Here is a 26,230-nt window from a genome sequence, read left to right as displayed (position 1 = left end):
TATTAAATGTTCTTCATGTGGAGGCCGAGACATTCAAGACGCCTCATGTCCTAAAATTAAAGGATTATAATTCAATTATTACTCACAAGCTGGGTCTTTCTTATACATCCATGAAATGTTTATTGTACTCCCTGGATAATTCCCATCACAGTTGCCATCTTGTCTATTGTAAATCTTGGTTATGGCACTCCGAGTTGTGATTATCAGCTACAGTACTATTGCTAACACCCCAGCTCATCATTTGAGTCGCTCTACTGCCACCTGCTGTATCTTATTTTTACATCAAACATTTCCATCTAGAAATATATATACATATATATACATATATATAAAATCACAACATTTAAAACCTTCAACAAATGTGTTCAGCCGACACAAAAGAGAAGAGCACAAGGAGCGGCTGTAGAGATTTTAATGACGCAATTAGAATAAGTGTATATTTATATTGACAGGAAAAAGGCCTCAAGGCTCCAGTGAACTCCACGGGTCACTTTCATTGCCCTTTTGCCCCAAAAACACCAACTACATAACTTAACTCAAAGATTACAACAACAGTACAATGATAAAAAATATAAAAAATAGCTTTTAGAACGAAATATGAAGTTTCCTCTTCATTTTAATACACAGACCCAAACCAAAAGAAACCATTGCTTCAGGGACAAATAAAAACGATGTGATCACCCCAGATGTTTCAAAGATATTAATCAAACGGTTTTCTTGCTTTTTATCTCAGTATTTTAAATACGGTTATTAACTTTACTGTGGTTCATTCTGTCAATACAACAATCAATTGAACGTGTTAAAAATGAGGCCGGTTTATTCTTAACTGTTCAGCCAATGCTGTTGTTTGTATGAACATTTAATCGTTAAAAAAACATATATATATATATCACATACTCTACCTGATGATGAATTATGTTCAAAATGACTTGTGAGGTCCAAGCCCGTGAAGTGTCTCCAAGTTTTTATGAGCTCAGAATGACAGATTTTATTTATTTTGTTAGGCAACTAAAGCACCGTGTTCAAAACTACCGCAGGCCACCATCTTTGTTTACATCGCGTGCTTCCGGTTTAAAAAACTCTGGATTGGTGCAAAATTTTAAGGAGGAAATTGGTGCTAATTGGGTAATTCACCTGTTGCTCCTTGTTTTCGGCTTAGCAACAGTTGGTGATTGGCTGAATCGGAGAGCGAGAAATAAAGTGCATGTAAATAAATGGAAATAACGGTTTTATATATATTATATGTAGATATATTCTCATTTAAATATTAATGAAAAAACCTTAACAATTTCCAAATTATTTTATGAGATATTATTTAAAAAAAGTGGATCTTTTGACCCAAGGGCACTTAACAGAAGCAGTTAACAAAAAAGATAATTATCATTACTCGCGTTGCTGTTGTTTTTGTCGTGCAGGTGGGGAATAAAAGAATATTTAACAACTGATTAGGTGCAGTTAAAACTCAGACTACAGCTCAAGTGCAAAATATAATTTCTGTATTTTCATATTCCTCCAGGCCTTTCCTCTGGACTTAGACTCTCAGCATGACGGACAGTGTGAGGATGGTCAGCAGGACAGTCACAGCTGGTGGGGGGAGAAATAAAGTAATTAGTAAATACAATATATTTGGTTTTGTCTGAATACAAATAATCATGACAACCTTTTATTTCTAGTTTTTATGCAGAAATGGAAGACACTATCTTAGCCGTCTTAGCTGTCTCGTGCCAAACTGTGGTTGAAATGTAAATAATTAGTCATCAACTCATCAAGATGAGATGGGGCTGAAATAGAAACCATATTGGAACACTTCTGGAAGTAAATGTTTACCATTAGAGTTGAGGACACTGCTGGCTCCTGAGTTTGGAGTGGTTGTATTGGTCATAGTTGTTGTGTTGACCGTAGTTGTTGTGTTGACCGTAGTTGTTGTGTTGACCATAGTTGTTGTGTAGACCATAGTTGTTGTGTTGACCATAGTTGTTGTGTTGACCATAGTTGTTGTGTTGACCATAGTTGTTGTATTTGGGCTGTTGGTGACAAATGGGGTGGTAGTTGTTGTTGTGTTGACAACGTTGTTGTAGAGGTCAGGCAGGGTAAGGGGGCCACTGTTCAGGGTGATGTTGAAGTTGCCGAACGTATCTGAAGAATAGACACACAGACGCACAAAGGAAAGTTAGTCATACGCCGCCTAACTAAAATAATGAACTAACGTGGTCAACATATAGTATTCTAAATGTGGTCACATCTCCGACACGTGTCTCCACCCACCTCCTTCTACACTGCCCTCCCCCAACAGTATGGTGTAAGGGTTGCTCAGGGTGTATCCATTGGTGTCGTTCATCGTAGGGATACTGAATTCACACCGGATCACATTGTTTTCCACCACACCCTGCACTTCTGGCAAGGTCTAAAAAGCAAACATAATGAAGTCCGGTGTTAGACGACCTGTGATGGTAATAACAGTATTATTATCAAAGGATGATTAGAAGAGAAAACAAAGGACGGACCAAGCTCCACAAAAACATATTTTCTTTTTGATGTTAATTAAGATGGAAATGAGAGCCAGGCTCAAACTAAAGTGAACTGAAAATGTTTACCAGGAACAGCCAAGTATGCATCAAAAATACAGTAACTCGTATTTTGTCAAAAGAAAAAGTGTTAAAGACCACAGGGGGAAAAATCAAATTCCACAAATTCAGCCAGGTATCTCATTTTCTAATCTCCAATTTGTTTGGTGTTTTTTAAGGTCTTTGAAGCTTGAACGTCATTTTCCCTCCTCACTGTGTCTAAAGGCGTCAGCGTAGCGTCCGTGTTGTTCCTCAGCATGATTCTGAAGATGAACGTCCCGTTGTCCGAGGAGTTCTGAGCACAGATGAAGAGTGTGGTGACTCCCTGAGGGGGAACAAATATTTGATGAAAAGTTAGAATCTGTTTTTCCTCATATTGACAACAAATAGCAAAGTTTGGAAATAATGAAACCATTTGTGGGACTTAGCTGGTCGGCTACAAGTGAGCGGAGATGTGTGTAAAGATAAAGACAAATGGGAGAAAATAAGAGTTTGTCTTTTTGACTGAAGCATCGTTGGTTGTTGATCTGCTCCCAGATGTTTGCTCACTGAATATTTTGACTCTCATGTTAACATTGGCTTGTCGCCTGTCTATTTCTCATGTGGACCGGTGGCCTGCAGCTGAGGGAGTTGTCCGACAGCAAACATTGAATGAAGGCACTCTCAACACAGGCTTTATTGACAGTAGCAATGAGACCTGCCCTGTGAAACTCAAGGCTTCATGAAGTGACGTTAGAAACACATCACACTTCACTTTCTTTCTAAGATACAACACAAAATTCTCTTGGATTGTGGTGTGTCTAACTTTTCACGGTTTAAAATAACTATGTTTTTATATGCTAATGTTCAGTTATTTTTAGCTAGCTTTCGGCTACATCTGTGCTAACATTAAGCTATTGTGTGTCTGTTTTCTTCTTCTTTTTATTTTGTTTGTAATCATCTAACAACCATTTTGGGCTATTTACTGACAAAAAGTTGAATATTATTTCATGTTATTACTGTAATTGGAGATGGATCTGACTCTACTTGATTCTCAGGTCTCACGCTGGGATTTTATTGTTTGTATGGAGCATTATACCAATGCTTTCATTTAGAGGGCAGTAATGTAATACCAGTGCTGTGTGGTTTACCTCAGTTGCGTTGTCGTTCGTGATTCCCAGTCCGATGTATCCCAGGGAATTTCCTCTGAGTTGGAGCGACAGGTCGGTTCCGTTGGGAGCCGGTGGCGTCCGGGTCAACAGAGCCGCAAAGAGACAGTCTGTCTCTCCAGCGGGGTCACAGTCCTCAGGTGTCTCCAAACACAGTTTACTGACTCCACACATATCACGAGTGATGTTCACCTGACACACACACATTAACAAATGATGAAAAACCATGTTAACGTTAGTTTCTACGTCAACCACTGATGAACACAGCTCTGAATAAATAACTGTTGTAAACATTAAATTAATAAAAGCATAATTAGCTAAAAGATATTCATGCTAAATGTTGCTTAGAGTTAGCCAAAAAAAAGCTAAAAGATAGCTCAAAAGCAGTCAATTAGCAAAGTTATATAGCATATAGCAAAAACACAGAGAGCTGAGCGGTGATCGGACCGTCGTGTTAACAAATTTGGCAGCACAAAATGATACAACTATGTTCCAGTCCTAAATGTCACACTTGGCCTCCAGTCATTTTTATACAGACACTGTTGGCCGTCCTGATAAAATGGTGTGGACGTGGTGACGTTCTCTGTTTGTCCCCTGAGGTCAGATGAAGAGACTCTCTTTACTGTAAGCTGAAAGTAAACCAACCTGTGCTGCTCCGACCACTGACGCTGCAAAAAGTACCAGGGCGGCAGCAGCAGCCGGTCGTATCAACCCTGCTTCCATTTCTGACAAAAACATCACAAAAGTAAAACATTAAATTCATACAATGTAATTCTGACAACAAAAACAAAGACATTTTTCAACAAAGTTCCAGATTTTTAATACTTCTACTTTAACTTTTCACCAACTACTGACACCATATGGCTACTGACGCAACAAACAAGTAAAGAATTATTGATTTGATCAAATGCCAAAATAAAAAACATGGGAGGTTTGAGTTCATGAGAAAGTCCAGAGTCGTCAATTAGTGTTTAATTAAATAATACAATTCAAAGTCATGTAAAAAAATTCTGTGTGTTTAATTAAGTGTTTAATTAAATAATAAAATTCAAAGTCATGTAAAAAAATTCTGTACATCAACAGTTTTTTTTTTCAATTATAAAAGTGAAATTGTATGAAGTGTAAAAAGAGGTTTTCAGAGTCGTACCTGAGCCGCACCACGCTCCAAAGGTTTGTGAAAAAAGGTTTTTGAAAGTTTGCTGCGCTGCAGTTTCAGCTTCTGACGACGTCTGATTCCTGTGGAGGTTTAAAGAAGCAAACGTCAGCACTGATGCTGCAGGTAGAGGAGTGTGTGTGCGTGTGTGTGTGTGGGGAGGGTGTGCGTGCGTGAGAGTTTTTGTTTTTTTTCACTGACTTGAGGGGACAAAAGAGCAGGTCGTCATGGTTAACGTGGAAGTTAGAGTGGATTTTGGTAATTAGATGGAAATAAGGTCGTCATCACTGAGTGTTTACTTTACTAATACTTTACTAATACTTTACTCATACTTTACTCAAACTGTGTACATCTGTAATGTATACAGTTTGACGAAGGTTCACTTTGACAGAAAATGTTCTAATTCAGTCCCAACAACTGAACTGGTGTGTCACCAGGTGGGACAGGATTCTGGGGTTGAAGATTCAGAGTTAAGGTACAGATTAGGATTAGGCATATATTTGTTATGGTGAAGGTTTGGTTGATGATTTTAGGAATACAGGGCTCACAAACCAAAAACAAATGTGTGTGTGTGTGTGTGTGTAGACACCGTGTAGGGGGCGTGGTCCAGGGTGAGTTCACTGCACCTGCCCTGCAGCTGTGTGTCTTTGTCTGAGTCATCTGTCATGAGTTTCAGTGATGACTCCGACGACTGCACAGGAATCAGGAATATCAAACGGAATAAAAGCCTGGCCTATCAGCTTACAGTCCACAACAAACATGTTCGTCTCCCGAAGAAGTGTTGACGCAGCAAGTCTGAACAGAGGGGGAGACGTCAAGGGGGCGGGGCAATAGCTGTTAGGGCGTGGTAACATGTGGCACTAATATGTCATTATATGTTTAAATATACAAAAAAAATGATTTCACTTATTTGTGTGTTTTTTTCACAGCATCTGCCATAAATATATATATTTATATATAAAACACACATTTGCATCATATTTTGTTATCTTCATCTTCAAGTGTCTAAAGATGAGTTTGCATAATAAATACCTGGTCAAACTGGTTCTTTTTTGTTATGTTTGTTAGGGTGTGGGGGGGTTATGTACCAGCGTGTGTGTTTGTCACACACGCTTGTCTCAAAACTTTCTCCCTGGACCAAAACGGATCAGGTTTCCTGTAGTTTTTATCCAACAGCTCCACAGCAGAATGAAACATGATCAACAACAGGAGAAAAAGATATCTCAGTAGGTCATCGTTTCCAGTCATCGTTTTTGGAATCATTGTTCTATTTCCCCCTGTTCCTGGACGGAAGTGGAGATGGGAAACACCTTCACCTGATTCTACTGCAGCACAGCCAAAATCAAATAGAATAATACTTTTGGGGTGTCAGGAGTGCAGAAGGTGTTTGCTCCACATTGGGGTTGTTTTTTTTGTGTGCCTAGAAACACCACCTTTTTTTGTTATAAAAACATGAGGTCTTTTCACAGCCTGTGGTCTGTTTGGTTCCACAACAGACAAAACGTAAAATATTATCATGAAAACACAAACACCAGGGACAGAAATGATGAGTTTTTAACCGTACCTGAGTCCAGGAATCACTGATGAGACGTTGGATCTTGTCTTGTTCTGAGTCGAGATCCAGGAACAGAAGTATCTGGAGGAGAAGAAGAAAAAGAAGAAGATGATGATGATGAAGGTCTGACGATGAAGAAGACACATGTTTTGATTCATTCCTTATTAACTCTTGGTCCGTTTCATTTCCTTCAGTAAAAGAAGAAAAAAAAGGCCTTGGCGCTCTGTCTCCCTCCAGTGGCGACTTCGTGCCAAGACTTAGACCACTTCTGGAATCTTGTATTTCTCTGAGCTGTGTAACAAACATATAAAATATTATTTACATTTTTAAACATTTTTATTCCAAGAATAATTGTCAAACGTTGAGGTAGAAGAGTAGAAAACGTGACCTTACCCAGGTTTGTATCACAATAATCCACTGAAACACTGGACATGCTAATGCTTCACTTGTACTTTATTTGTTTAAATATAAACCAGCACCAGCAGAAAAAGACGTTTCCCCCTTAATTAATTAATTGATTAATTAAAAATACATACAAAGGAAAATATAAAAAACATCAACAACAAGTTTAAGAAGAACATGAAAAAAGTCCACTGAGCTCAGTATTATTCACTCACAGTATTTTGTAGTGCCTGATACACAAATCAATTTCCTACTGTTTTTCTTTTCCTCCTGATTTTAACTTAAGTGGTTTATGAGACGAAGAAATACGGACACGAAATAGTCCCACCGTGAACTGTTCACCTGGATTATACATATATATATTGAACACACAGACACACACACACAAACAGTATTAAACAAAAATGTATTGCACAAAAAAAAAGAGAACAGCCATCTTCTGGGTCAACCTCTGTGAGAAGTGATTATCTTTGAACCTAAATGTAAAGTCCATCCTCCATCATCCGAGCACTGGATCGAGATCCTCTCCTGCTGCGCTCCTGCTCTCCATCTGCGTCTTTCCTCGGAGCCTCCCTATACTCTTTCTTTCTCCTCCTCTCCTCCTCCACTTCGTCACCTCCTGTTCTCTCGGGTTCCCTCCTGACTTTGTCCACCCGACTGTCTCGTTTCTCCTCCTGCTCTCTGCTGCGGTGACTCCTCTGATAATCAACGTCGTCCCTGCTCCTCCTGGGATCTCGCTCCCTCCTCGTCATCGAGATTTGATGAGTTTGTGGTGACTCCTTCCTTTCCTCCTCCATTTTACTCTCTCTCCGTTCTCTCCGTTCATCTTGACTCTTTGTCATCTCAGATCTCCAGTCTCTGACTCCTCGCTCCTCCTCTGTCCGCCTCCAGTTCTCTGTCCTGTCACTCGTCTTTCTAGCTCTCTCCACGTCGTTTCCATTTCTCTCTCTGTCACTTCTGCTGCTGTGCCTCCTGACGCTCTCACTCTCCTCCTCTTCCTTTTGATTTACACTTTTCCCTTCAGACCTGACTCCTCTCTCCTCCTCCCTCCTCCTCTGATTTCCTTTCTCAGCTCTGACTCTTTCTGAATCCTCTGGTTTTAAATCAGGCCTTTTACTCTGAACCTCCACCTTTAGTTTCTCCTCTGTCTTCTTGTTCTCAGTCGGCTCTTCTTTTTCCTTGTCCTTTCTGCTCTCCAGTTGTTCCTTCACAGCTGTGATCCTGTTCTCCGTCTCCTTCTCTTTCTTGGTTCCTTTCTGACTTTCTTCTTTTGTATCTTTGGCTGTTTTTTCATTTTCCTCCTCCCTTTCCTTGGACTCAGATGTGTTCACCTTTTCACCCTTTTCCATCTTGCTTTCTTTCTTTTCCTTCTTCTTCTCCTTGGAGCTCTCTTTGTCTGGATCTCCTTTCTCCTTCATGCATTTCTCCTCTGTTTTCTCCTTCTTATTCTTCAGACTTTGCTCCTCCTGCTCCTTCTTTTTTCTCCTCTCGTCTTCAAGTTTTTTATCCAGCTTCTCCTCCAGGAAGTCCAGCTCCTGCTCCAACTCTGCCAGCTTCTTTGGATCCGACTCCAACTCATCTTCCACTTCAACCTCCACCTCCTCGATCTGCTCGTATTCCTCCACCTCGATGCCGTCCATGGTTTTCTGCAGCTGAGTCTTCACCTTGTTCAGCTCCAGGAGTCCGTCTTGAAGGGGTTTACAAACGTCTCTGATCTTGGAGGCAAATTTGGTTTTGGCACCTTTGCGGAGCTCGTGTGAGTCTTTGGCAAGGAAGAAAACATCCAGGGCGAGGAAGAGCGCCGACATCACTCCTGTGGTGACGCTGATGGCCTGGGCAGCTTTGGCAGCTCCACCTGCGGCGCCCAGAACCTGAACGGTGCTGATGAGCTGATCAGTGTTGATCATCAGGGCTTTCCCAGCACGACCGCCCTCCTTCACCACGTGTTTTATGTTCTGGTTCAAAGCGTTTTTGGCTGCGCTCTGAGAATACTTCTCAAAGTCCCATTCATCCAGGGTGTCCATACCGTCCTGCAGGAGACAACGAGACAAGGACAGAGAAGACAGACAGTTTTAACTACACACCTTGATTCACTTCACTGATCTTGGTTACAAGGAAACTGCTAGCAACACACAGAAGTGACCAGCACAAACCCAACTCCTATTGGCTGCTGTCAAGCCAGGGATGCCTTCACTATCCCAGGAAAAAGTAAGATTTCAACAACCAAACCAGACCAAAGTAAAAACTTACATCATTGTGTGACCAGTTGCGCCCCCCGGTGTCAGACAGATCATGCTGCACCCTAGTTCCCACCAGACATAAGCTGGTCCCTGAGGTTTCCCACTCCTGAACAAATCTGTCACCGTCGTCTGTCCTCCCTAACCATATCCATGTACACCACTCAGGTACTTCTCTGCCACTCCTGACTCATTCAAAGTGAAACACACACATCAGTACTGCATCAGTACAACATCAGTACTGCATCAGTACAACATCAGTCCAACTGTATTGTTACAGTCATTGAAGTGTAAATGAAGAACGGTGACAACATTCTGATTTCATCTCCTGGTATTTATTCATACAATGACAGACCCAGCACCAGGAGAAGGTTTCTCCACCAAAAGTCCAGAGAAGATGTGAAACATCGTAGTGTAAAAGGAGAAGCGCTTCAGTTCATCACTGCGTAGTGTAACAGAAATATCCAGTGTCTCGACTGATGAATACCACGAACGAGAAACAAAGAAATATAAAAATAAAAGAGGTCACGCTGGGGTTAAAGTGCACTGTTTAGGTAACAGTTAGTTTAAAGAGACTGGTCAGAGACCAGAGGAGGTAACAGCAGTACTTTATCATACTGACCAGTAATATTTATTCATGTAGACATCTGTTTGTACCTTGAGTACAACAGGTTTTTCTGTTTACTGCTAATTCAAAAACACTGGTCAACGAGAGAAGAGATGTAAAAAGTCTAAATATTTTGTAGCCAAAGTTTACCCAGAAAACACCAGCTAAAGGTACGGAGGCATCACGACACATCGCACTAACAACAACAAAAGAAATGAGATACAAATATATAGTTTTGCTACTGTGCAACATATTTAAGTGTTTTTTTAATCACTGTTTGACCTTCTATTATTGCTCTGTTGTATAAAGTCGACTTTTTAGCACGTTTTTTTATAGCTTTTATATTAAAATACGTTTTTCCATACCCTGCAGGTAAATGTTAGCTATTTTTTGTAACATATTTGCTTATTAAATAACACTTAATTGTCTGCCGCGTCATTAATACATTTTGAAAAGACAGAGAGACTATGTCAAAAGTCAGAGTGAGTTCTACATCGTCTCAGGGTTTTTTTTAAAGCTAATGTTTAACTTTAACTGTTTTCTCTGTTATTGCAACAATCAAATGTTCCTTTGAGCCACTCAACAACAATCAAATGTTCCTTTGAGCCACTGCAGGAAATACAAGAAGACCTAAACATAATGAAATGAAGACAGAGTGGAGCGGAGCCTTATGTTGATCCTCAGGGATCTGTCTTTACACAGAGTTTTGTTTGGATTTCTTCTCTCTTCTTCCAGGGCTTCACTTATTGAACCAGAGATCGACGTCCATTTCTTATCCACGGTCTGTGGTTGAGCATCTGTAACGGTGAACATGAAGTTCATGATGATGATGATGGAGAACTAAATGTAAAGTCCGTCCTCCGTCATCCTCGCACTGGACCTGGAGCCTCTCCGACTGTGTTCATAATCTCTCCTCTGACTCTCTCTCTCCTCTCTCCTTTTCCTCCTCCTCTCCTTCTCCTCTTCCTCTCCCTCTTTACCTTCTGCTGTCTCAAACCTCCTCATGCTGTCCACCGTACTCCCTGGCTTGTCCTGATGCTCTCTCCTGTGGTGACTCCTCTGAGACTCTGTGCTCCTTTCCCTCCTCGTCACCTCTGCTTCCTGACTTCGTCGTGACTCCTTCCTCTCCATCTCTCTCCTCGACTCTCCTCCTTCTCTGCTTCCTCTTCTCTCTCTTTTGCTGTTTTTACCCTCAGCCTTCCAATCTTTGACACTTTGCTCCTCCTCTGTCCTCCTCTGTGTCTCTGTCCTATCCTTGCCTCCTCTCTCCTTGTGGCTTTCCCTTGTTTTCTGTTCTCTCTCCCTGTCACTCCTGCTGCCGTGGCTCCTCATGCTCCTTCTGTCCTCCTCCTCAGTCACTGATTTCCATTCAGGCGTGATCGTCCTCTCAGGCTCTTGACTTCTGTCTCCCTCAGCCAATAAACTCCTTTTTCTCCACTCCTCTGGCATCAAATCTCCTTTTTTACTCCTGTTTTCCTTTCTTTCGTTCACACTTTCATTTTTGTCTTTTTCTGTCACTGCGGCTGTGCTTCTGTTCTCCGTCTCGACCTTTTGTTCCTCTTCAGTATTTCTGGGTGTTTCCTCATCCTTCTCCTTTCCCTTCGGCTCAGGTTTGTTTTCTTTTTTACTTTTTTCCATCTTGCTTTCTCTCTTTCCTTCTTGCTTTTCATCGTTATTTGTGTCTCTCTCCTCCTCCTCCTCCTCCTCCTCTAAGTCACCCTTTTGGTCTTCATTCTCTTTTTCCTTCATGCTCTTCTCCTCTTTTTCCCCTCTTTTAAGTTTTATACTCATCTCCTCCTGCTCTTTTTTCTTTTGCTCCTCCTCTTCAAGCTTCTTGTCCAGTTTTTCCTCCAACAGGTCAATCTCCTGCTCCAACTCTGCCAGCTTCTTTGGATCCGACTCCAACTCATCTTCCACTTCAACCTCCACCTCCTCGATCTGCTCGTATTCCTCCACCTCGATGCCGTCCATGGTTTTCTGCAGCTGAGTCTTCACCTTGTTCAGCTCCAGGAGTCCGTCTTGAAGGGGTTTACAAACGTCTCTGATCTTGGAGGCAAATTTGGTTTTGGCACCTTTGCGGAGCTCATGTGAGTCTCTGGCGAGGAAGAAAACATCCAGGGCGAGGAAGAGCGCCGACATCACTCCTGTGGTGACGCTGATGGCTTTAGCAGCTTTGGCAGCTCCACCTGCAACACTCAGAATCTGAACGGTGCTGATGAGTTTGTCTGTGTTGATCATCAGGGCTTTCCCAGCCCGACCGCCCTCCTTCACCACGTGTTTTATGTTGTGGTTCATGGCCTTTTTGGCTGCGCTCTGAGTGTATTTCTCAAAGTCCCATTCATCCAGGGTGTCCATTCCTTCCTACAAAGAGACAAAGAGACAAAGACTGAGGTGAAATACTGCCACAGAAAGAAGAAAAAGAAAAGAGAAAAAGGAATTACTACGTGAAACGACGTTTGTTGTTAGTTAATGCAGCACAAACTAAGCGCCAAAGCAGGAATAAAGTGACATGACCGTGTTATCAAAGGACGAAAAAAACACTGAGTTTAACTGGGTGAAGGTGAGATAAGGATAAAAACCTGGTGCTGGTACAGACAGTCACATACCTCTGGTTCTTTTAGTCCCTCATTCCGACTCAGTGTTGGTCGAATTCCAGAAATAGTGGCAGGAGAAGAATCGTCACTTCCGCCTCTGTTGTAATGAAGGGCAGCGCGTCTCTGCTAGACTTCTGCTTGGGCGTAACGGCCTCTCTAACAGTGTTCCTTTATTTTATTATTATTTTTTAAAGAAGTCTCCAGACTCGTGAAACTCATGATTTTGTTTAAGTTGTACTTAGATTAGTATTTTAGTATTTTTAATATTTTCTAACTTTTAACAACCGACTTATGATCAACAGACATCAGACTCATTAGAGCCACCGGCCAACATCACCGTTAAAAGATTGAACGGCTGCAGAGACAGAGCTGGAGGCGGAGGACAGAGACCGGACAACAGACAGACAGAGACAGGACAACAGACAGACAGAGACAGGACAACAGACAGACAGAGACAGGACAACAGACAGACAAAGAGCTGCTGGACAACTTTGAAATTCACTGTAGGCGTTCAAAGACGGCGTGAGGGCAACTGGACAGTCAGGCTTGGTGGCAGAGAAGTCATTCCTTCATTTATTATTATTATTATTAGTTTTTAATCAATTTTATTTAAATGGTCAAATTCACAAAACTATTTTTCTTATTGAACTTGAAAAATCCAACCAGAACAACATCATCTTTTCTCAGACCTTCTCTCTCTCTCTCTCTCCCTCTTTTTTATAGCGACCATCTTGTGCATCTCCGTTCCCGACTTCTCAAACACAGGAAACTCATGTTCTCCTCACCTGAACGAACTCCATGCACTCTCTGATGTCTTTGATCTCCTCCTGGTAGTCCTGGATCAGTTTCTCCACCTTCTTCCGGTCCATGTTGGAGTGAACCGTGTCGGTGATGTTGGCCGTTGCCGAGGTGATGCTGCCCGCCGTGGCCACGCCGATGCCCACGGCCGTGACGATAATGGAGGCGCCGAAGGTGAACGGCGCCAGGATGAGCCCTGTGATGGTCGCCACGCTGCCCGCCACACTGGCCACGCCTCCGCCCACGGCAGCTTTCACTGTTTTCTTGTGGAACTCATCGGCTGCATCCGCCAGTGCCAGAAGCTCCAGGATGCGGTGCTGCAAGGACGCCCCCCGCTGGTTGAACAGTCGGACAAAGAGGCGAGCGGCCATGTAGACACGATCGGCAGCCTGTTCCATCGCCCTGGAGGAAGAGGACAAGACGGTGGAGGTTATTTTTTTTTAAATATTAAAACACTTTGTCTGTTTTTAAGTACTTGTGAGGAAAGTTTAGCTCTTCTTTGTTTTTTTTTATAATATATTTTAGAGAAAAATTCCTCAAAAGTTTTCAGAATCCTGCAGGAACAGAAAGACAAACAACAGCGAGTAGATGTCTGTGTTTCTCTCCTGTTCTTATTCCATTTAAATGATGGAATTATTTATATGTAAAAATATAAAGAAAAAGTTTTGATTGCTCAGATTGCATTATCATTATTTAATTTTTTAAAAAAAGACAAATTCTTTCTTACATATCCTCATCCTCCGCTTGGAAATTTGAGGATTCATTCCATTCTTTCCAACCTGGAAATTATCAGCAGAGAAAAACTGTATTAGCATCAGAAACACAGATGGATAACTGGACATTTTTTGCTGCTGCTGCCTTTGGTCTCTGAGCAGACATCAGTATAAAGTCTCCTCCTATGGCTGCAGTGATTGATGATATTTATTCATATTATTATTGTCAAACTCACCTTTGACTGTGTTCCACCAGTCCATCAGCTCATCTTCTTCCTGCAAACAAAAACACTGGTTAGTGACGGGACCACCGACGGTGAAGACGATTTTTAAACGTGTTCTGCGTCCGATGAAAAGATCGACACAGATCACACACCTCGTTAGCCTGACTGCTGCCCTCTGTGGGGTAAGCTGCCATCTCCACGGGCTGCGTCTCAAATGTGTTATCCTTAAGAACAAAATCACAAATCACAATAGAGATATTGTTAAAAATAATATAATATAATATATATATATTATCTATAATATAATAATAGAGAGACTGCAAATGAATTAGGATGAAGTGACAGTAGGAAATACTTAAATATATATTTATAATGTACCGTGATGCCAATGATGAAGTGAGAATGTGACGACCAACCTGATTTGTGCTCATCTCCTGCATCTCCACCGTCTCTCCAATCACAGGCATCTTCTCTGAAGCCTGCGTGGTCGACCACATGGGCAGATGTGATTATATTGGAGACACTGAAAAAACAGAACAGCAAAAGCTGACAAGAAACCAATACAAACCTGAGAACTCTTGGGTAGTTTGGGCAAAGTTTTCTTGATTCGGAAAGACACGACCTGAAAATCGTTAAAGCAGAAATTAACGTCAGTAAATATATTGTCAAAAATGTTTTATGTTTTCTTTTTTATAAAGTGACCACCGACGCACTCTTCTCTTCTTCTTGATTGTCCTCCTGCGTCTCAGTCCACCTCCCTCCGGTGTCTCCAGGTCAACACTTTCCTGTCGTGTGAAGAAGAAACATTTTTACTTTTCACTGTTGGATTTTAAAACTGACTCATCATTAATATAAATGTTAGACTCCTTATAAAACCTGTAAATAAAACAATAAACACATTTACACATGTTCACGCTGACCTGTGGTTCCACTATTTTGGGCGTTCTCCTGAACATCCCTGCAAATCCTCCTTTCGACTCCTGACAAAACAGGAAATCTGCGTTAGTTTTTCGGTGGTTAAAATATATATTAAAAACTGTATGAGAGTCATTTTGTCACCTTTTTGTTCGTCACCTCAGACAGGTTCTCTTTGCTGGCAGACAGTTCGGCCTGTGTCGACTTTTTAAATCATAAATAATACATTTGGTTAAAAAGGAAGTGATTGAAGGACAAACTTAGTGAATGTAAAAGTAAAAAAAAAGACATGTCCTTGAGCCATTCTGACCAAAACAACACAATATTTATTTTTAGAAAATTATATATCTCAGCTAGCCTTTTATCTGTTAGCTTCCTTAGCTGATGACCCCTCACCTCTGTGTCTGAAAGATCGTCTGAGTCTTGAGAATTCTTCAACTCATTGAGTGGATCCTGGGAGGAAAAAAAGTAAAACATTTTAAAACCAAGATAAAAACCTCAAATGTCAAACTAATTCTTAGAAGAAACCATCAACAAGTCAGTTCACCTTGGAGACCAGAGAGCGGGGAGAGGGTTTAGGAGACTTCTTGAAGATCCCAGAGATTCCTCCACTCTTCTCCTGAACAAAGTTCAAAAAGTTGATAAAAACACAACAAGAAAATCAAAAAGGTCAAAGACAGAATCACTGTGAGACCGCTGTGATTCAAGGACAGTATTTTTACCTTTGATTCCAAGAGATTTTCACAGCTGGCAGACAATTTCTTATCCTGGCCGACAGCAAAAAGGTAAAGTAAAATAAAACAACGTAACATAATGAACTTTTAATGTTTATATAAAAGGTTTTTACTGCACCTCGTCTGTGGCGCCCTCTGCTGTTTTGGAAGTTTTCTTGAACATCCCACTAAAAATACTTTTCTCCTAAAAGTAATAAACAGGGACACAACAAAACATTAAATAACAGCAAAACCTTAAATATTAAATTTTTAAAAATCGACTTGTCTTCACTTGTGCTGCTATTGGAAAGTTTAAATATTTATTCCTCGTCCTGTTACCTTAGTGTTTTCGGACAGACTGTCGTTACTGGCCGACAGTTCCTTCTGTTCTTCTTTGTCCTGGACAAAAAATCAATAATTAAAATTATCCTTCCATGAACAGGAACGGTGAGAAGGTCAGAAGGTCAGCGTGGCACTGGTCGTGTCTTCACCTCAGAATCATCTCCAGACGTCTTTGGTGGTTTCTTCTTAAGTCCACTGAAGAGCCCACCTTTCTCCTAAGGAGCAAAAACACAGATTCACAGACAGTCAGTGAAGTGGTCACAGATCAGGAAACACAAATCTTTTTAACAAACACACTGACCTCATCAAACAGGTTGTCGATGCTGGCTGACCTTTTAAATAATCCAGCGAAGCCGCCTTTCTTCTCCTGAAACACAAGCATCGTTTGTTTTCCTTTATTAATGACATCAAAACGGGTGATGATGGGAAACAAAAAGAAAGGATGAAGAGCAGAGAACAACAACCTTCTGGACGGAGGCCTCGGTCAGATTCTCACAGCTGACAGACAGTTCATCTCCACTCTTCCTGTCCTGCTCCTGAAAAAGGAAACCAGGAATCAGTCAAAACTTCTCAGCAGTCAGACGGTGATGTAGCTAACTCAGATTAGCTGAATTACCTTCTCCGTGACGCCCTCTGCTGGTTTCTGTTGCTTCTTAAACATGTTGCTGAAAATGTTTTTCTCCTAAAATAAAAAAAAAAGAATTATTAAAGAATAAAATTATAAAATCAATACAGAGGAGTGTTTCTATAATCTGTAACAATAATCTAATCCAAGAAGGATATTTCTAAGTTATCTGACAAATATATAGTTAGAGTTCCCACCTTGGTGGTTGTGTTCTCTGACAGATCCTCACTGCTCTCTGACAGCTCATCCTGAAATCAAAAGTAGAAAAAAAATCATTGAAAAACAATTGTAAAGGTGACAGAAATAGAACTGTGATCAGGTACTCACCGCTGACTCCGTCTTTTCTCCTGTTGTTTTAGGAGTTTTTTTCAGGAGCCCGCTGAACAGTCCTGAACTTTTTTCCTAAAAAAAAAATATATATTTATATATATATATTAAGTTGTCTGATAAAAATTCAGTAAGTTTTATAAAAAGGTGTCACTGACCTGTTTGTTTTCAGATACATTTTCACTGCTGGCTACAAGCTCCTTGTCAGGATCGTCATCCTTAGAAATAAAAAATAAATAAAAGTTAATTTTCTATATTCTTTACAGTTTATACAATACTATGTATTACTACTAATTGTATCATGTGTTGCCCTCTGCTGGTGGTAATTCTAATTGCACCAAAGTTATTATCCCCCATTTACTGCGATTGTGTAGTAAATATTTCAGTATAAAGTTTAATTTTTATTTTGAATCACTTAAGAATCATCACTTTTTTTAGTTGTTTTTTTTTTTTTTAGAAGTTGGACCTTATTATATAATATATATATATACGTTTATTTCAGTGTATTCAAACATTAACACCTGCCTCCTCAGACTGAGCAGCTTCACTGGGTTTGGGCGTCTTTTTGAAGATTCCACTGAATATTCCTCCTTTTTCCTAGAATTAGAAAATGTTATGTAGGCATTTTGTATTTATTTAAGAAAAAAAAATTATTATTAAGTCTAAATTATTAATTTTAAGTCTATTTCACAGTAAAACTCGAGAGAAAAAAATTATTATTAAGTCATTTTAAGTCTATTTCACAGTAAAACTCATACCTTGGTGGTGTTTTCAGACAGACCTTCTGTGCTGCCTGACAGCTCGCTGTCTGCCATTAGCTTTTCCTAAAATAAATATGTAGTATTAGTATTAGTATTAGTATTATTTTTATCAGTCTGTTTTTCTTGGGGATGAACTGCGCAGTTGTGTTTTACCTTCTCGGTGGAAGGAACGTCTGCAAGTCTGGGCGACTTCTTAAACATTCCACTGAACGCACCTCCCTTCTCCTGGAACAATTTTTGAAAATTACTCCACTCCCTGGTGACAAAATGTAGCCACATATTGTATGATCTCATGTAGTATTTGTGACCTCACTGACCGATGCGTTCCCAGCCTCCGACAGACTGTCGCTGCTGGCCGACAGATTCTCCTGAAACAGAAGGACAAACGTGAACTTTTGAACATATTCCCTACAATTTATATGGAATATTTATGGAATTTCTCATCGTTCGCAAAACCGCAGGCAAAGAAAAAAAAAATCACGGTCCTCAGGACAAACACCTCTTAGAGGAATTATTAAAGTGTGTGTGAAAAACTCGTTTCACCACAGGACGAAGAGTTCTTTTTGAGTCAGTACCAGAGAAAAAAAAAATCACACACGAGTGAGTTTATCTCTCTGAGGCTGAGACTCTTCGTCTGTTCGCTGTAGACCAGTCTCCCTCACATACATTTCACACAGGTTCGTGAGACCGTACCTCTGCAGGTGCTTTGGGGGTCTTTCTCAGGAGTCCACTGAATAGACCGCCCTTGTCCTGCAGGAAGAGGAGAAAACAACGACACAATCAACGACATAATCAAACACAGGTTTCATCTTTCTATAAGGAAAGAAAGTCAGAATAAAAAACAAAGAGAGTTATTTTAGGGCAAGTCCAGTCATGGAACAGCAGAAGTTACAATGTTCAAGTTACCGAGGGATTCCAGTTATTAATCCTTTAAATGGAGTTTTAGCAGAAGGATGAAATTGGTTTAAGAAGTTTAAACATTTGACATTTTATTTTTCTCTCCATGATCAAGTCACAATCTGAACTCAAAAAGGTCACAGGATCAAAAAAAAAGAAATTCTGACTCGTAGTTTGGACCAGGTCCAGGTCATCAAATGACATGTGCAAACATCCAATCACATGCATGTTCCAAACAGGAAGTGTTATGAACCATTTTTAGATCCTGATTTAAGACACCGTCAGCACGACGTGTCACTTTTATGTCCTTCTAATTTAAAGTGTCGTGTGACATTATCTTTTTTATGTTGACGTGAACAAGTGAAAAGATAATTATTTCCATTATTCAGTTGTTTGTGTTCACATGAAGGTCAAAGGTTTCCCTTAATTTAAATACATATTGTTATGTTCATAACAATTCAAAGTCCTTTTAAGGCCCAGAATATGTCACATATATATATATATATATATATATATATATGTATATATACTGGACTTTATATACACTGGACTTTTGGACCCAGTCAGTTAAACTTCTTTTTCACTCTCCATCGTTGTCGTGTCGACTGAAACCTGAAGAGTGACAGGGTGTGTCAGACACACATGTCTGACTGACTCACCTTGTTGTCTGATAGGCTGTCAGTGCTGGTGGACAGTTCACTGTGCAGCGGCTCCAAGAGCTAAAACACACAGAAACAATGTGACTCAACCTGTGTGAACATGAAGACAGACACAGTAGCTGTGGAACCGGTTTTAGAACCAACAATGACAAAGCCAGGAGGAGTTAAACGACATAGTTCCACTTCACATGTAACCGTCTCGTGACTTAGTCTGTTGGTAGGGAAGGCCGAGTTCTAAATAAGGTGTATTTGACATTTATTGTTCAAAACTTTAACCCTACGATCGTTCTACCAGAACCCAACGAGACATTCCTGAAGTGATATTTTGATAAATTAGGATATTGAACTCGTTCTACCAGAACCCAACGAGAAATTCCTGGAGTGATATTTTGATAAATTAGGATATTGTAGTTTTGATGGTACAGTATGAATCAAAGTCACATGGCACCTGCCCTGATGCCCCCTCAGCTGAAGCCTTTGGTGTCTTACGGAGGATCCCACTGAAGAATCCTCCTTTGTCCTGCCAACGTTAGATTAAGAAAGATCAGTTTAGTGATGATTCTACAACATTTAACCCTAACTTTGTCCACCGGCTGACAAAACAACCTTGGAGTTTTCAGAGAGATTGTCGTTGCTGCCGGACACGTGGTCAGACTGGGACTGTTGGTCCTGGAACACAAGAAGAGAAATGAATACAAAATAAATGAATAATCACTGCAGGAACAGAAGTGTTTCAGCTGTTTGTTTGTTTTTAATTCACCTCCTCAGGCTGAGCATCATCTGCAGGTTTGGGAGACTTCTTGAACATCCCGCTGAATATTCCTCCTTTTTCCTAACACAAACAGAACCAACGCACAGTTGATCAAACGCCGTCTGCTTTCATTTCTGGGATCAGCCTAATTTAGGACAGTTTGTAGGCTGCAGTTTTTCTACCTCAGGGCTGTTTACCTTGTTGTTCTCCGACAGACTGTCACTGCTGAGCGACAGCTCACGGTTGGCACTCAAACTCTCCTGAAACACCAGAACAGTTTGAATAAAAATATGCGACAAATACCAGTTCATCTGACCGTCTTTGAACTTGCTTCTACTGCCCCTGGTGTTGACTGATAATATAACTGAAGCGTCACCTGTGGCTGCTGAGACTTGTCCTCTCTGTCTGTAACCTCAGAGTCGCTGTCCTCCTGTTTGAACTGACAATGGACAGAACCAGTGAATGAACAACCAGAGAGATGAAAACTGTGATTACAGTCTGTTATTTAACAGGATGAGAACACGATACCGTCACTGAGGGGTATGGTTTCTCTTTAGGTGTTTTGCGGAACATCCCAGTGAAGAGACCTTTGTCCTGCCAGAACAAAAAACAACAACAACGTGTTCTCATTAAAAACCATTACATTAAACCAGAGAAGGGAGGTAATTACTGCATTTTTATTCCTGCCTGAAGATCAAATCACTCCGACAGCTTCCTGGTTGATTTAAACACAATTCTTTTACTCTCTCTCTCTCCAACAGACATTTGGAGAAAAGCTGTTCCTCTCACCTGTTTAGGTTCTGTGATTTTTTCTTCCTTGTTTTTTTCTGCTTCTTGCTCCTTCTCCGAGGCTTCGTCCTCTGCACCAGGACTGGGATCTCTGGCCTGGAACAGGAATCAACGTGATTCAAATTATATTTTTATCTTTCCAAGATGGATCACAACGCAGCCCCTGGAGCCAACACTTAAAGAAAAGGCTTTCAAATCAGCTTCAACATGCTGATGTCACGGAATCCATAGAGTATGTCACCACAACTCCAGGTTAGGTTCCTGATTTTACTCAAAATTAAACAGATTAAACCAAATTTTTGTACAACTTACAGTGCGGCGGTAGAAGACACCTGAAACTGCAGTAAAGAACACAAACACAAGGAGTGGTTTTTCCCAAAGCAACCAAACAAAACACCAATAACAAAGAGATTCCTGCTCGCCTCCATGTCTCTGGTAAAAAAAATATCCCATGGACCCGCCCAGGTGCATTGTGGTCCCGTCCATTCAACTTACTGAACTACTGAAGCTAGGATCTACTTCAGCACGAAAACCTGACAAAATTATCTAGATAATAACTTCAATATGCAAAACAATCCTGATCTGGTATATTACTGACCGGTCTCCTCACATAAACACTCCTGGTTCTATGTTTGGTCTTCAAAGAGGTGTTCACTGACGGAGCGACTGATCTTTGTCAACGTATTTCACTTAATTCTCTCTGAACTACTGGATTTCAGTGGTTTCAGCTACAGACCATAATAAAAAGACCCACAGAATGAAACCAGACCAACAGCAACAGATTGTTCCTGTCAAGGTGTGAATGTATTTCTATGACAAATGTTGTTAACTTTACACAGAAAACTCCAGACACATTCCTATAAGCTGCAAATGGAAACTCCACCACCGTCACCACCATCAGCAGCAGCAGCAGCACCTTAAACACCTCCACCTCCACCTCCACCTCTGGACAAACAGAAGCAGCACACGGTGACCAAATCCAAACCTGACCGTTCTTCGTACCTTTGGTGAGGATTTGAACTGCAAACCTTTCATTACTCCCTTCAGACCGCCCTGTCAACCACAGTCACATGTCACAGAGTGAATACACCAGCAAACATCACACACAAAACACACACACACACCGTTTTGTTCCCAGGAGCCTTTTTGGCGACGACATCTTCAGTCTTTTCCTCCTGCTGCTCATCCTCATTCACATAACTCTGATAAAACAGAAATAAAGACAGTGGAGCGTTTGATTGATCCAACATTGGTTCAACAGTGACGTGACCTTCATCACTGCTGACCTACACCTGTAGCCACACGCCTTCAGGATTGATCATGATTGACATATGGTATAAATAATTGAGACTCAGACTCTAATGGACTTGACTCGTCGCTTACTGTGAAAGTAGACGTTTTCTCCTTTTGGCTCCGTCGAAAAATCCCAGTCAGAGCCGAGTTGTTCCCCTGCGACGGTAAATAAAGTCAATAAAGGGGAAGAAAGGAACTGAAAACCATCCACGAGAGCTGCGTTTGTTCTTTGTTCTTTCTGAACTACCTGTTTCAAGTCGGCTTGGTCTTCAGCTGGAGCAGCTTCTGGTTTGTGGTTCTCTGCAGAATGCTGAGGGAGGAAGAAGAAGAAGAAAAAAAAGAAGAAGAAGAAAAAGAGGAAGAAGACGAAGAACAAGGAATGACTGTGAAGACAAAGCAGTGAAACAAAGCTGTGATCTGTTTTTTGTTTGTTTTTTTACCTCAGCTGTCGTGTAAGGTGACTCTCTGCTTCTTCTCTGACTGTGCCTGCTGGTTTCACTGAGTTCCTGAACATGGAGAGACAAACACAGGGAAATTGTTTAAACATGAGAGTAGAAACAGGAAAGAAACCAGAAACCAGGAGTAGCTCAGGATAATTCTTTACAGTAAACTTTGTTACATCCTCAACCTCAGGTACGTCATCTCGACCCTAAATAATGTTTATACAATAAATGGAAGCGACAGCAAAACTAATGTCAACCCATAAAACCATTATTATTGTTATTGTACCTTTTCTTTAGGTCTGGACGGAGCCACAGGAGGTTCAGATGATTTCCCTGTTCTGTCTTTTGGTCTTTGGTTCCCGTTGGCCTGACATAGATGAGTACAGATGGTAATTATTATAACTATTAATTAGTTTAAAACTCCAGAGGGTGTACATCAGTAAATGACACATTAATGAAGAAATATTAAATTAAATCAATTAAACCAATGCTGACTTCTTTGGAAAAAAAATGCTGAATTTGTAAATGTGTGCCAATCGTTTATCTTTGGACATATAACATTTTACTATTTTTGAAAAGAATTATTTGGTATTTCAAGGCTGATTTGTAAATAAATGACCAAAACCAAATACAGGAATTACCTCAGTGTTTGTTGCTGCTGCTCTGGTTATTCTATACTGAGTCTGAGTCAACTCCTGCACAGATAATTAATTCATATTATTATATTAGGAGTAGAGCTAGTTCTTAAAATGTGGACCTCCACAAAGTGCAACATTGAAGACTACCTACTAAAAATGTCCCAAACCCACATTAATTTACAGACTGATGCCATTAAAAAAGAGAAAAATCCATGGGACTGAAGCCCAGACTCACAGCATCTGCAGGTCGTGGAGGAACCAGAGGAGTCGGCTTCTCTTTTTTCTCCAGGTCATTTTTCTTCATCTGTGATGATGATTTCAAACTCTTAATTCAAAGATTTACATGTACATCACTAACAATATGTCAAGTCATTTACAGAGCCTTTGTCCTGTGAGAAAACACGAGGTGAACTGATCTAAATTGTAATTTAGTTTTAAAGGTTACTTATACATTTGTACTTGTACAGGCCTTACCTCAGGGTTTTCTGCAGCAGCTCTGAGTACTCGATACTGTGTATGACTCAGCTCCTGAAGAGAATTAAATTTTAGGTTAAATAAACTGTTCGTCATTTTATATATTATTTTTTTCTTGATTCTGAAAATGCTCCCAGGTGAAACTGGACTGCGTAAACGATGCAACATTTTTCCTTCAGGATCAGTTCGGTTTAAGGGTTTATGATGTAGGATAATGCAATAAAAAAATGACACCACAGTTCAACAAGACTTACAGCATCTTTTGGTCGTGATGGAACCAGAGGAGTAGGTTTCACTGCTCTCTTTCTGTCATTTACCAGAAACTGTAAAAATAAATAAATAAATAAATGAGCCCTTCATTTCCATACGCAGGTGGAACCTCAAGGACTTCCCTGAATATATGATCTGTCAAATTACTACATAAATATTATTTTAGTTATAATGTTTGAAAAAAAAATCGAATTTAATCTTAATTACCTCATTGTTGAATACTGTAGTTCTGCTTATTTTGTACTGTGTCTGTGTCATCTCCTGGGAAGCAAAAACAAATTAAAAAATAAAATAAAATAAATGTTTCTATTTTTGTCTTTCTTGTCTTTTTGAGTTCATAGTTTGTACAGATATTTTAAAAAAGTGCTTCATCTAAAGACTTGGTATAGACTGCATTTCATCACTTGTTAGCAAGGACATGCAATTAAAAAAAAGGACTTACAGCATCTGTAGGTCGTGGAGGAATGAAAGGAGTCGCTTTCTCAACTCTTTCTGGTTCAGTTCCACGTAGCTGTGAATACATTTTTACACTTAATCATAACAGGTTCACTTTAGAACTCATGAAAAAAACTTTTTTTTTCATTTCTGTGACTTTGCTAATGAAATGTTTATGTTCCTTGCTGTACCTCAGGAGGTTTTGGAGGAGGTTTTGTCTGCACGTAAAAAAAAAACAAGTATTAACATTATGACACATTGTTATTATTAAGATTTTTTTTTTTTAAATGTTCTCACTGGTTTTTGTCTCTTTTTGGCTTCTGGCTTCCTCATACATGCCTCCATCCTGTCTGTAAAAACAACAACTACAAACAATTAAAACTTTATTGTGTCTTATAGACCAATATCACAATACAAAAATACTATGATATAAACAATAGATTATTTACATTTTATTCAAGATTTTAATAATCATCTGTTGGTTAAAACAAAAAGAATGCTTCTCGTCCTTTAAATCACTGCAGTAAATGAGTGTATCTTGACAAGAAAGAAATATCTTTTGTTTTAAGCGACTTTTAGGTCACTTTTATTATCGCAAAAGTGATACGTTTGAATCGTTTTACGGCAGAAAGTAAAATATTTTAAAGTCGTAAAACGTCGGTTAAAAAAATACCAATTTCCTTTTTGTGGAGTGGGTTGAGTTACTCCAATGACTCAAAAACTAATAGATCGAGTTTCACCTACCGCAGGATTGAAGAGTCTTCGGTTAAAGTATTTAAGTTAACTTTTTAAACAGGAAAACCGTCCGATCATCGTCAACCATGACCATTCACTGACAGACACAGTGAGTGAAACGTAGCCACACCCACAACAACATCTGTACACGTGCTGCGTTAGAGTGCAGCTCAAAAGTATCGGAATTCACAACTCTCAATGACCTTCGGCAATTGACATACAGGTACTAGAAGGTATTAGAATAAATTTTTTTAACAAAAATTACTCCACGATATGATCAATGATGATATGATTTTCGAATTGGGAAACCACTGCTAAATTTCTCAATTTCTCTAACAAAAATAGCAAAATGCTATAGAGAAGATAAGTTTAAAGGTAACTAAAATGTAGCCACCAAATAGTGGCTATAATAGTAAAAAAAAGTTAATGTTTAACTATAAAGAAACAGCACATCAGAAAGAAACACTATCCTGAAATTAAAAAAAAAATTAAAAAATATTTTTGGCTGCATTTATACCACTTTTTTATGAAGCTCAAATAAAACATAAATGGGTTGCCAGGTTTCCCATTGAGTATTTGCAGTTATATAACCAAAATATGTCTGGATTCTACCTACAGGTCACATCAGCTGCAGGTCGAACAAAGGATTTCACACCAAGCACAACACACCACAAAGGCTTCTGTGCCACAAATCCTTAAAATGTTATTTTGTTCAGTTGATTAGATACACATTCAGTCACGTGGGAAAATCTTCATCAGCCAATAATTCAAAGTCAAATATCTTACCTGGATGCTTGAGCTGGAGCAGATGTCAGATTTACAATCTTGTTTCCTTCCTGTATCTATGGCTGCGGGGGAGTCACCTGGGAGTGGGTGTGGCTTAAGCCATAAGGTTTACCTATGTGTGTGCGTGTGTGTGTTTTTGTAGGACGGTATTTCCCAGGGACAGAGAATCTGAGTCATGGCTTTCATGAGTGTCATATGTAGAAAATCCAAACATGTTGGGAGTGGTTTGAAAACAAAGGAATACAGTCACAGAAAAGACAAACACAGAGAGAGTAAATGTTTCCAGGGAATGGAATTCAGAAACAGGTGTTTGATTTGTCTTTTCTACCAGGGGACAGATCTGGACTGCAGGCAGGACATTCAAACACACACTGTCTGTCTA

General features: G+C 40.0%; 2 protein-coding genes and 1 long non-coding RNA gene across 6 annotated transcripts; 1 reads left to right on the top strand and 2 right to left on the bottom strand.

Annotated features, from left to right (window-relative positions):
• Nucleotides 1-398: 398 nt before the first annotated feature.
• LOC112488695 (uncharacterized protein P19A11.02c-like) lies at nucleotides 399-5,331 on the bottom strand. Its single transcript, XM_025066190.1, has 7 exons — nucleotides 4,860-5,331; nucleotides 4,358-4,437; nucleotides 3,695-3,904; nucleotides 2,779-2,889; nucleotides 2,266-2,404; nucleotides 1,828-2,136; nucleotides 399-1,584 (listed from the first exon to the last, which is right to left on the bottom strand). Exons 2-7 carry the CDS (start codon nucleotides 4,433-4,435, stop codon nucleotides 1,532-1,534), a joined length of 900 nt encoding a protein of 299 aa, XP_024921958.1. The 5' UTR covers nucleotides 4,436-4,437; nucleotides 4,860-5,331; the 3' UTR covers nucleotides 399-1,531.
• Nucleotides 5,332-6,860: 1,529 nt separating this feature from the next.
• On the bottom strand, nucleotides 6,861-25,182 carry LOC103396712 (uncharacterized). 4 transcript variants are annotated; one of them, XM_008334919.3, is made up of 50 exons: nucleotides 25,072-25,182; nucleotides 24,625-24,677; nucleotides 24,519-24,545; nucleotides 24,335-24,403; nucleotides 24,100-24,153; nucleotides 23,877-23,945; nucleotides 23,623-23,676; nucleotides 23,384-23,452; nucleotides 23,152-23,205; nucleotides 22,797-22,877; nucleotides 22,508-22,573; nucleotides 22,315-22,377; nucleotides 22,158-22,223; nucleotides 21,899-21,976; nucleotides 21,777-21,827; nucleotides 20,775-20,870; nucleotides 20,514-20,579; nucleotides 20,362-20,424; nucleotides 20,183-20,245; nucleotides 19,995-20,066; nucleotides 19,841-19,903; nucleotides 19,683-19,754; nucleotides 19,235-19,294; nucleotides 18,372-18,428; nucleotides 17,996-18,046; nucleotides 17,832-17,903; nucleotides 17,676-17,741; nucleotides 17,443-17,514; nucleotides 17,076-17,135; nucleotides 16,918-16,992; nucleotides 16,788-16,838; nucleotides 16,582-16,647; nucleotides 16,430-16,501; nucleotides 16,267-16,332; nucleotides 16,115-16,180; nucleotides 15,963-16,022; nucleotides 15,763-15,828; nucleotides 15,633-15,677; nucleotides 15,458-15,529; nucleotides 15,307-15,363; nucleotides 15,055-15,114; nucleotides 14,916-14,975; nucleotides 14,709-14,780; nucleotides 14,564-14,617; nucleotides 14,412-14,474; nucleotides 14,148-14,219; nucleotides 14,008-14,047; nucleotides 13,786-13,837; nucleotides 13,046-13,460; nucleotides 6,861-8,852 (listed from the first exon to the last, which is right to left on the bottom strand). In XM_008334919.3, the coding sequence occupies exons 2-50, from the start codon at nucleotides 24,670-24,672 to the stop codon at nucleotides 7,299-7,301; spliced, it is 4,920 nt and encodes a 1,639-aa protein (XP_008333141.1). In that variant the 5' UTR covers nucleotides 24,673-24,677; nucleotides 25,072-25,182; the 3' UTR covers nucleotides 6,861-7,298. The 4 variants fall into 4 exon arrangements, with proteins under 4 accessions (XP_008333141.1, XP_008333142.1, XP_008333143.1 ...); XM_017042552.2 differs by lacking the exon at nucleotides 6,861-8,852 and adding an exon at nucleotides 10,253-12,027 and having other exon boundaries at nucleotides 25,072-25,180; XM_008334920.3 differs by lacking the exon at nucleotides 21,777-21,827.
• On the top strand, nucleotides 22,560-23,467 carry LOC112488703 (uncharacterized). The gene is made up of 3 exons (XR_003053067.1): nucleotides 22,560-22,700; nucleotides 22,808-22,899; nucleotides 23,332-23,467. It is a non-coding gene; the product is annotated as an uncharacterized LOC112488703 (long non-coding RNA).
• Nucleotides 25,183-26,230: the final 1,048 nt, after the last annotated feature.

Source organism: Cynoglossus semilaevis, chromosome 20, assembly GCF_000523025.1.
Source record: "Cynoglossus semilaevis isolate Cse_v1.0 chromosome 20, Cse_v1.0, whole genome shotgun sequence".
Taxonomy (NCBI): Eukaryota; Metazoa; Chordata; class Actinopteri; order Pleuronectiformes; family Cynoglossidae; genus Cynoglossus; species Cynoglossus semilaevis.
The sequence above is the reverse complement of the archived record's forward strand: the minus strand, read 5'-3'. Positions and strand labels throughout refer to the sequence as shown.

Excerpts from the sequence above, each read along its gene's own strand:
- LOC112488695 (XM_025066190.1), bottom strand. The coding sequence starts at position 4,435 with ATGGAAGCAGGGTTGATACGACCGGCTGCTGCTGCCGCCCTGGTACTT. Across the intron at positions 3,905-4,357 it reads CAGTGGTCGGAGCAGCACAG|GTGAACATCACTCGTGATAT; the intron begins GTTGGTTTACTT and ends TGTGTGTGTCAG. Across the intron at positions 1,585-1,827 it reads CAGTGTCCTCAACTCTAATG|CTGTGACTGTCCTGCTGACC; the intron begins GTAAACATTTAC and ends TCCCCCCACCAG.
- LOC103396712 (XM_008334919.3), bottom strand. The coding sequence starts at position 24,672 with ATGGAGGCATGTATGAGGAAGCCAGAAGCCAAAAAGAGACAAAAACCA. Across the intron at positions 22,224-22,314 it reads ACCAAGCCGACTTGAAACAG|GGGAACAACTCGGCTCTGAC; the intron begins GTAGTTCAGAAA and ends TTACCGTCGCAG. Across the intron at positions 15,530-15,632 it reads AAAATCTCTTGGAATCAAAG|GAGAAGAGTGGAGGAATCTC; the intron begins GTAAAAATACTG and ends AACTTTGTTCAG.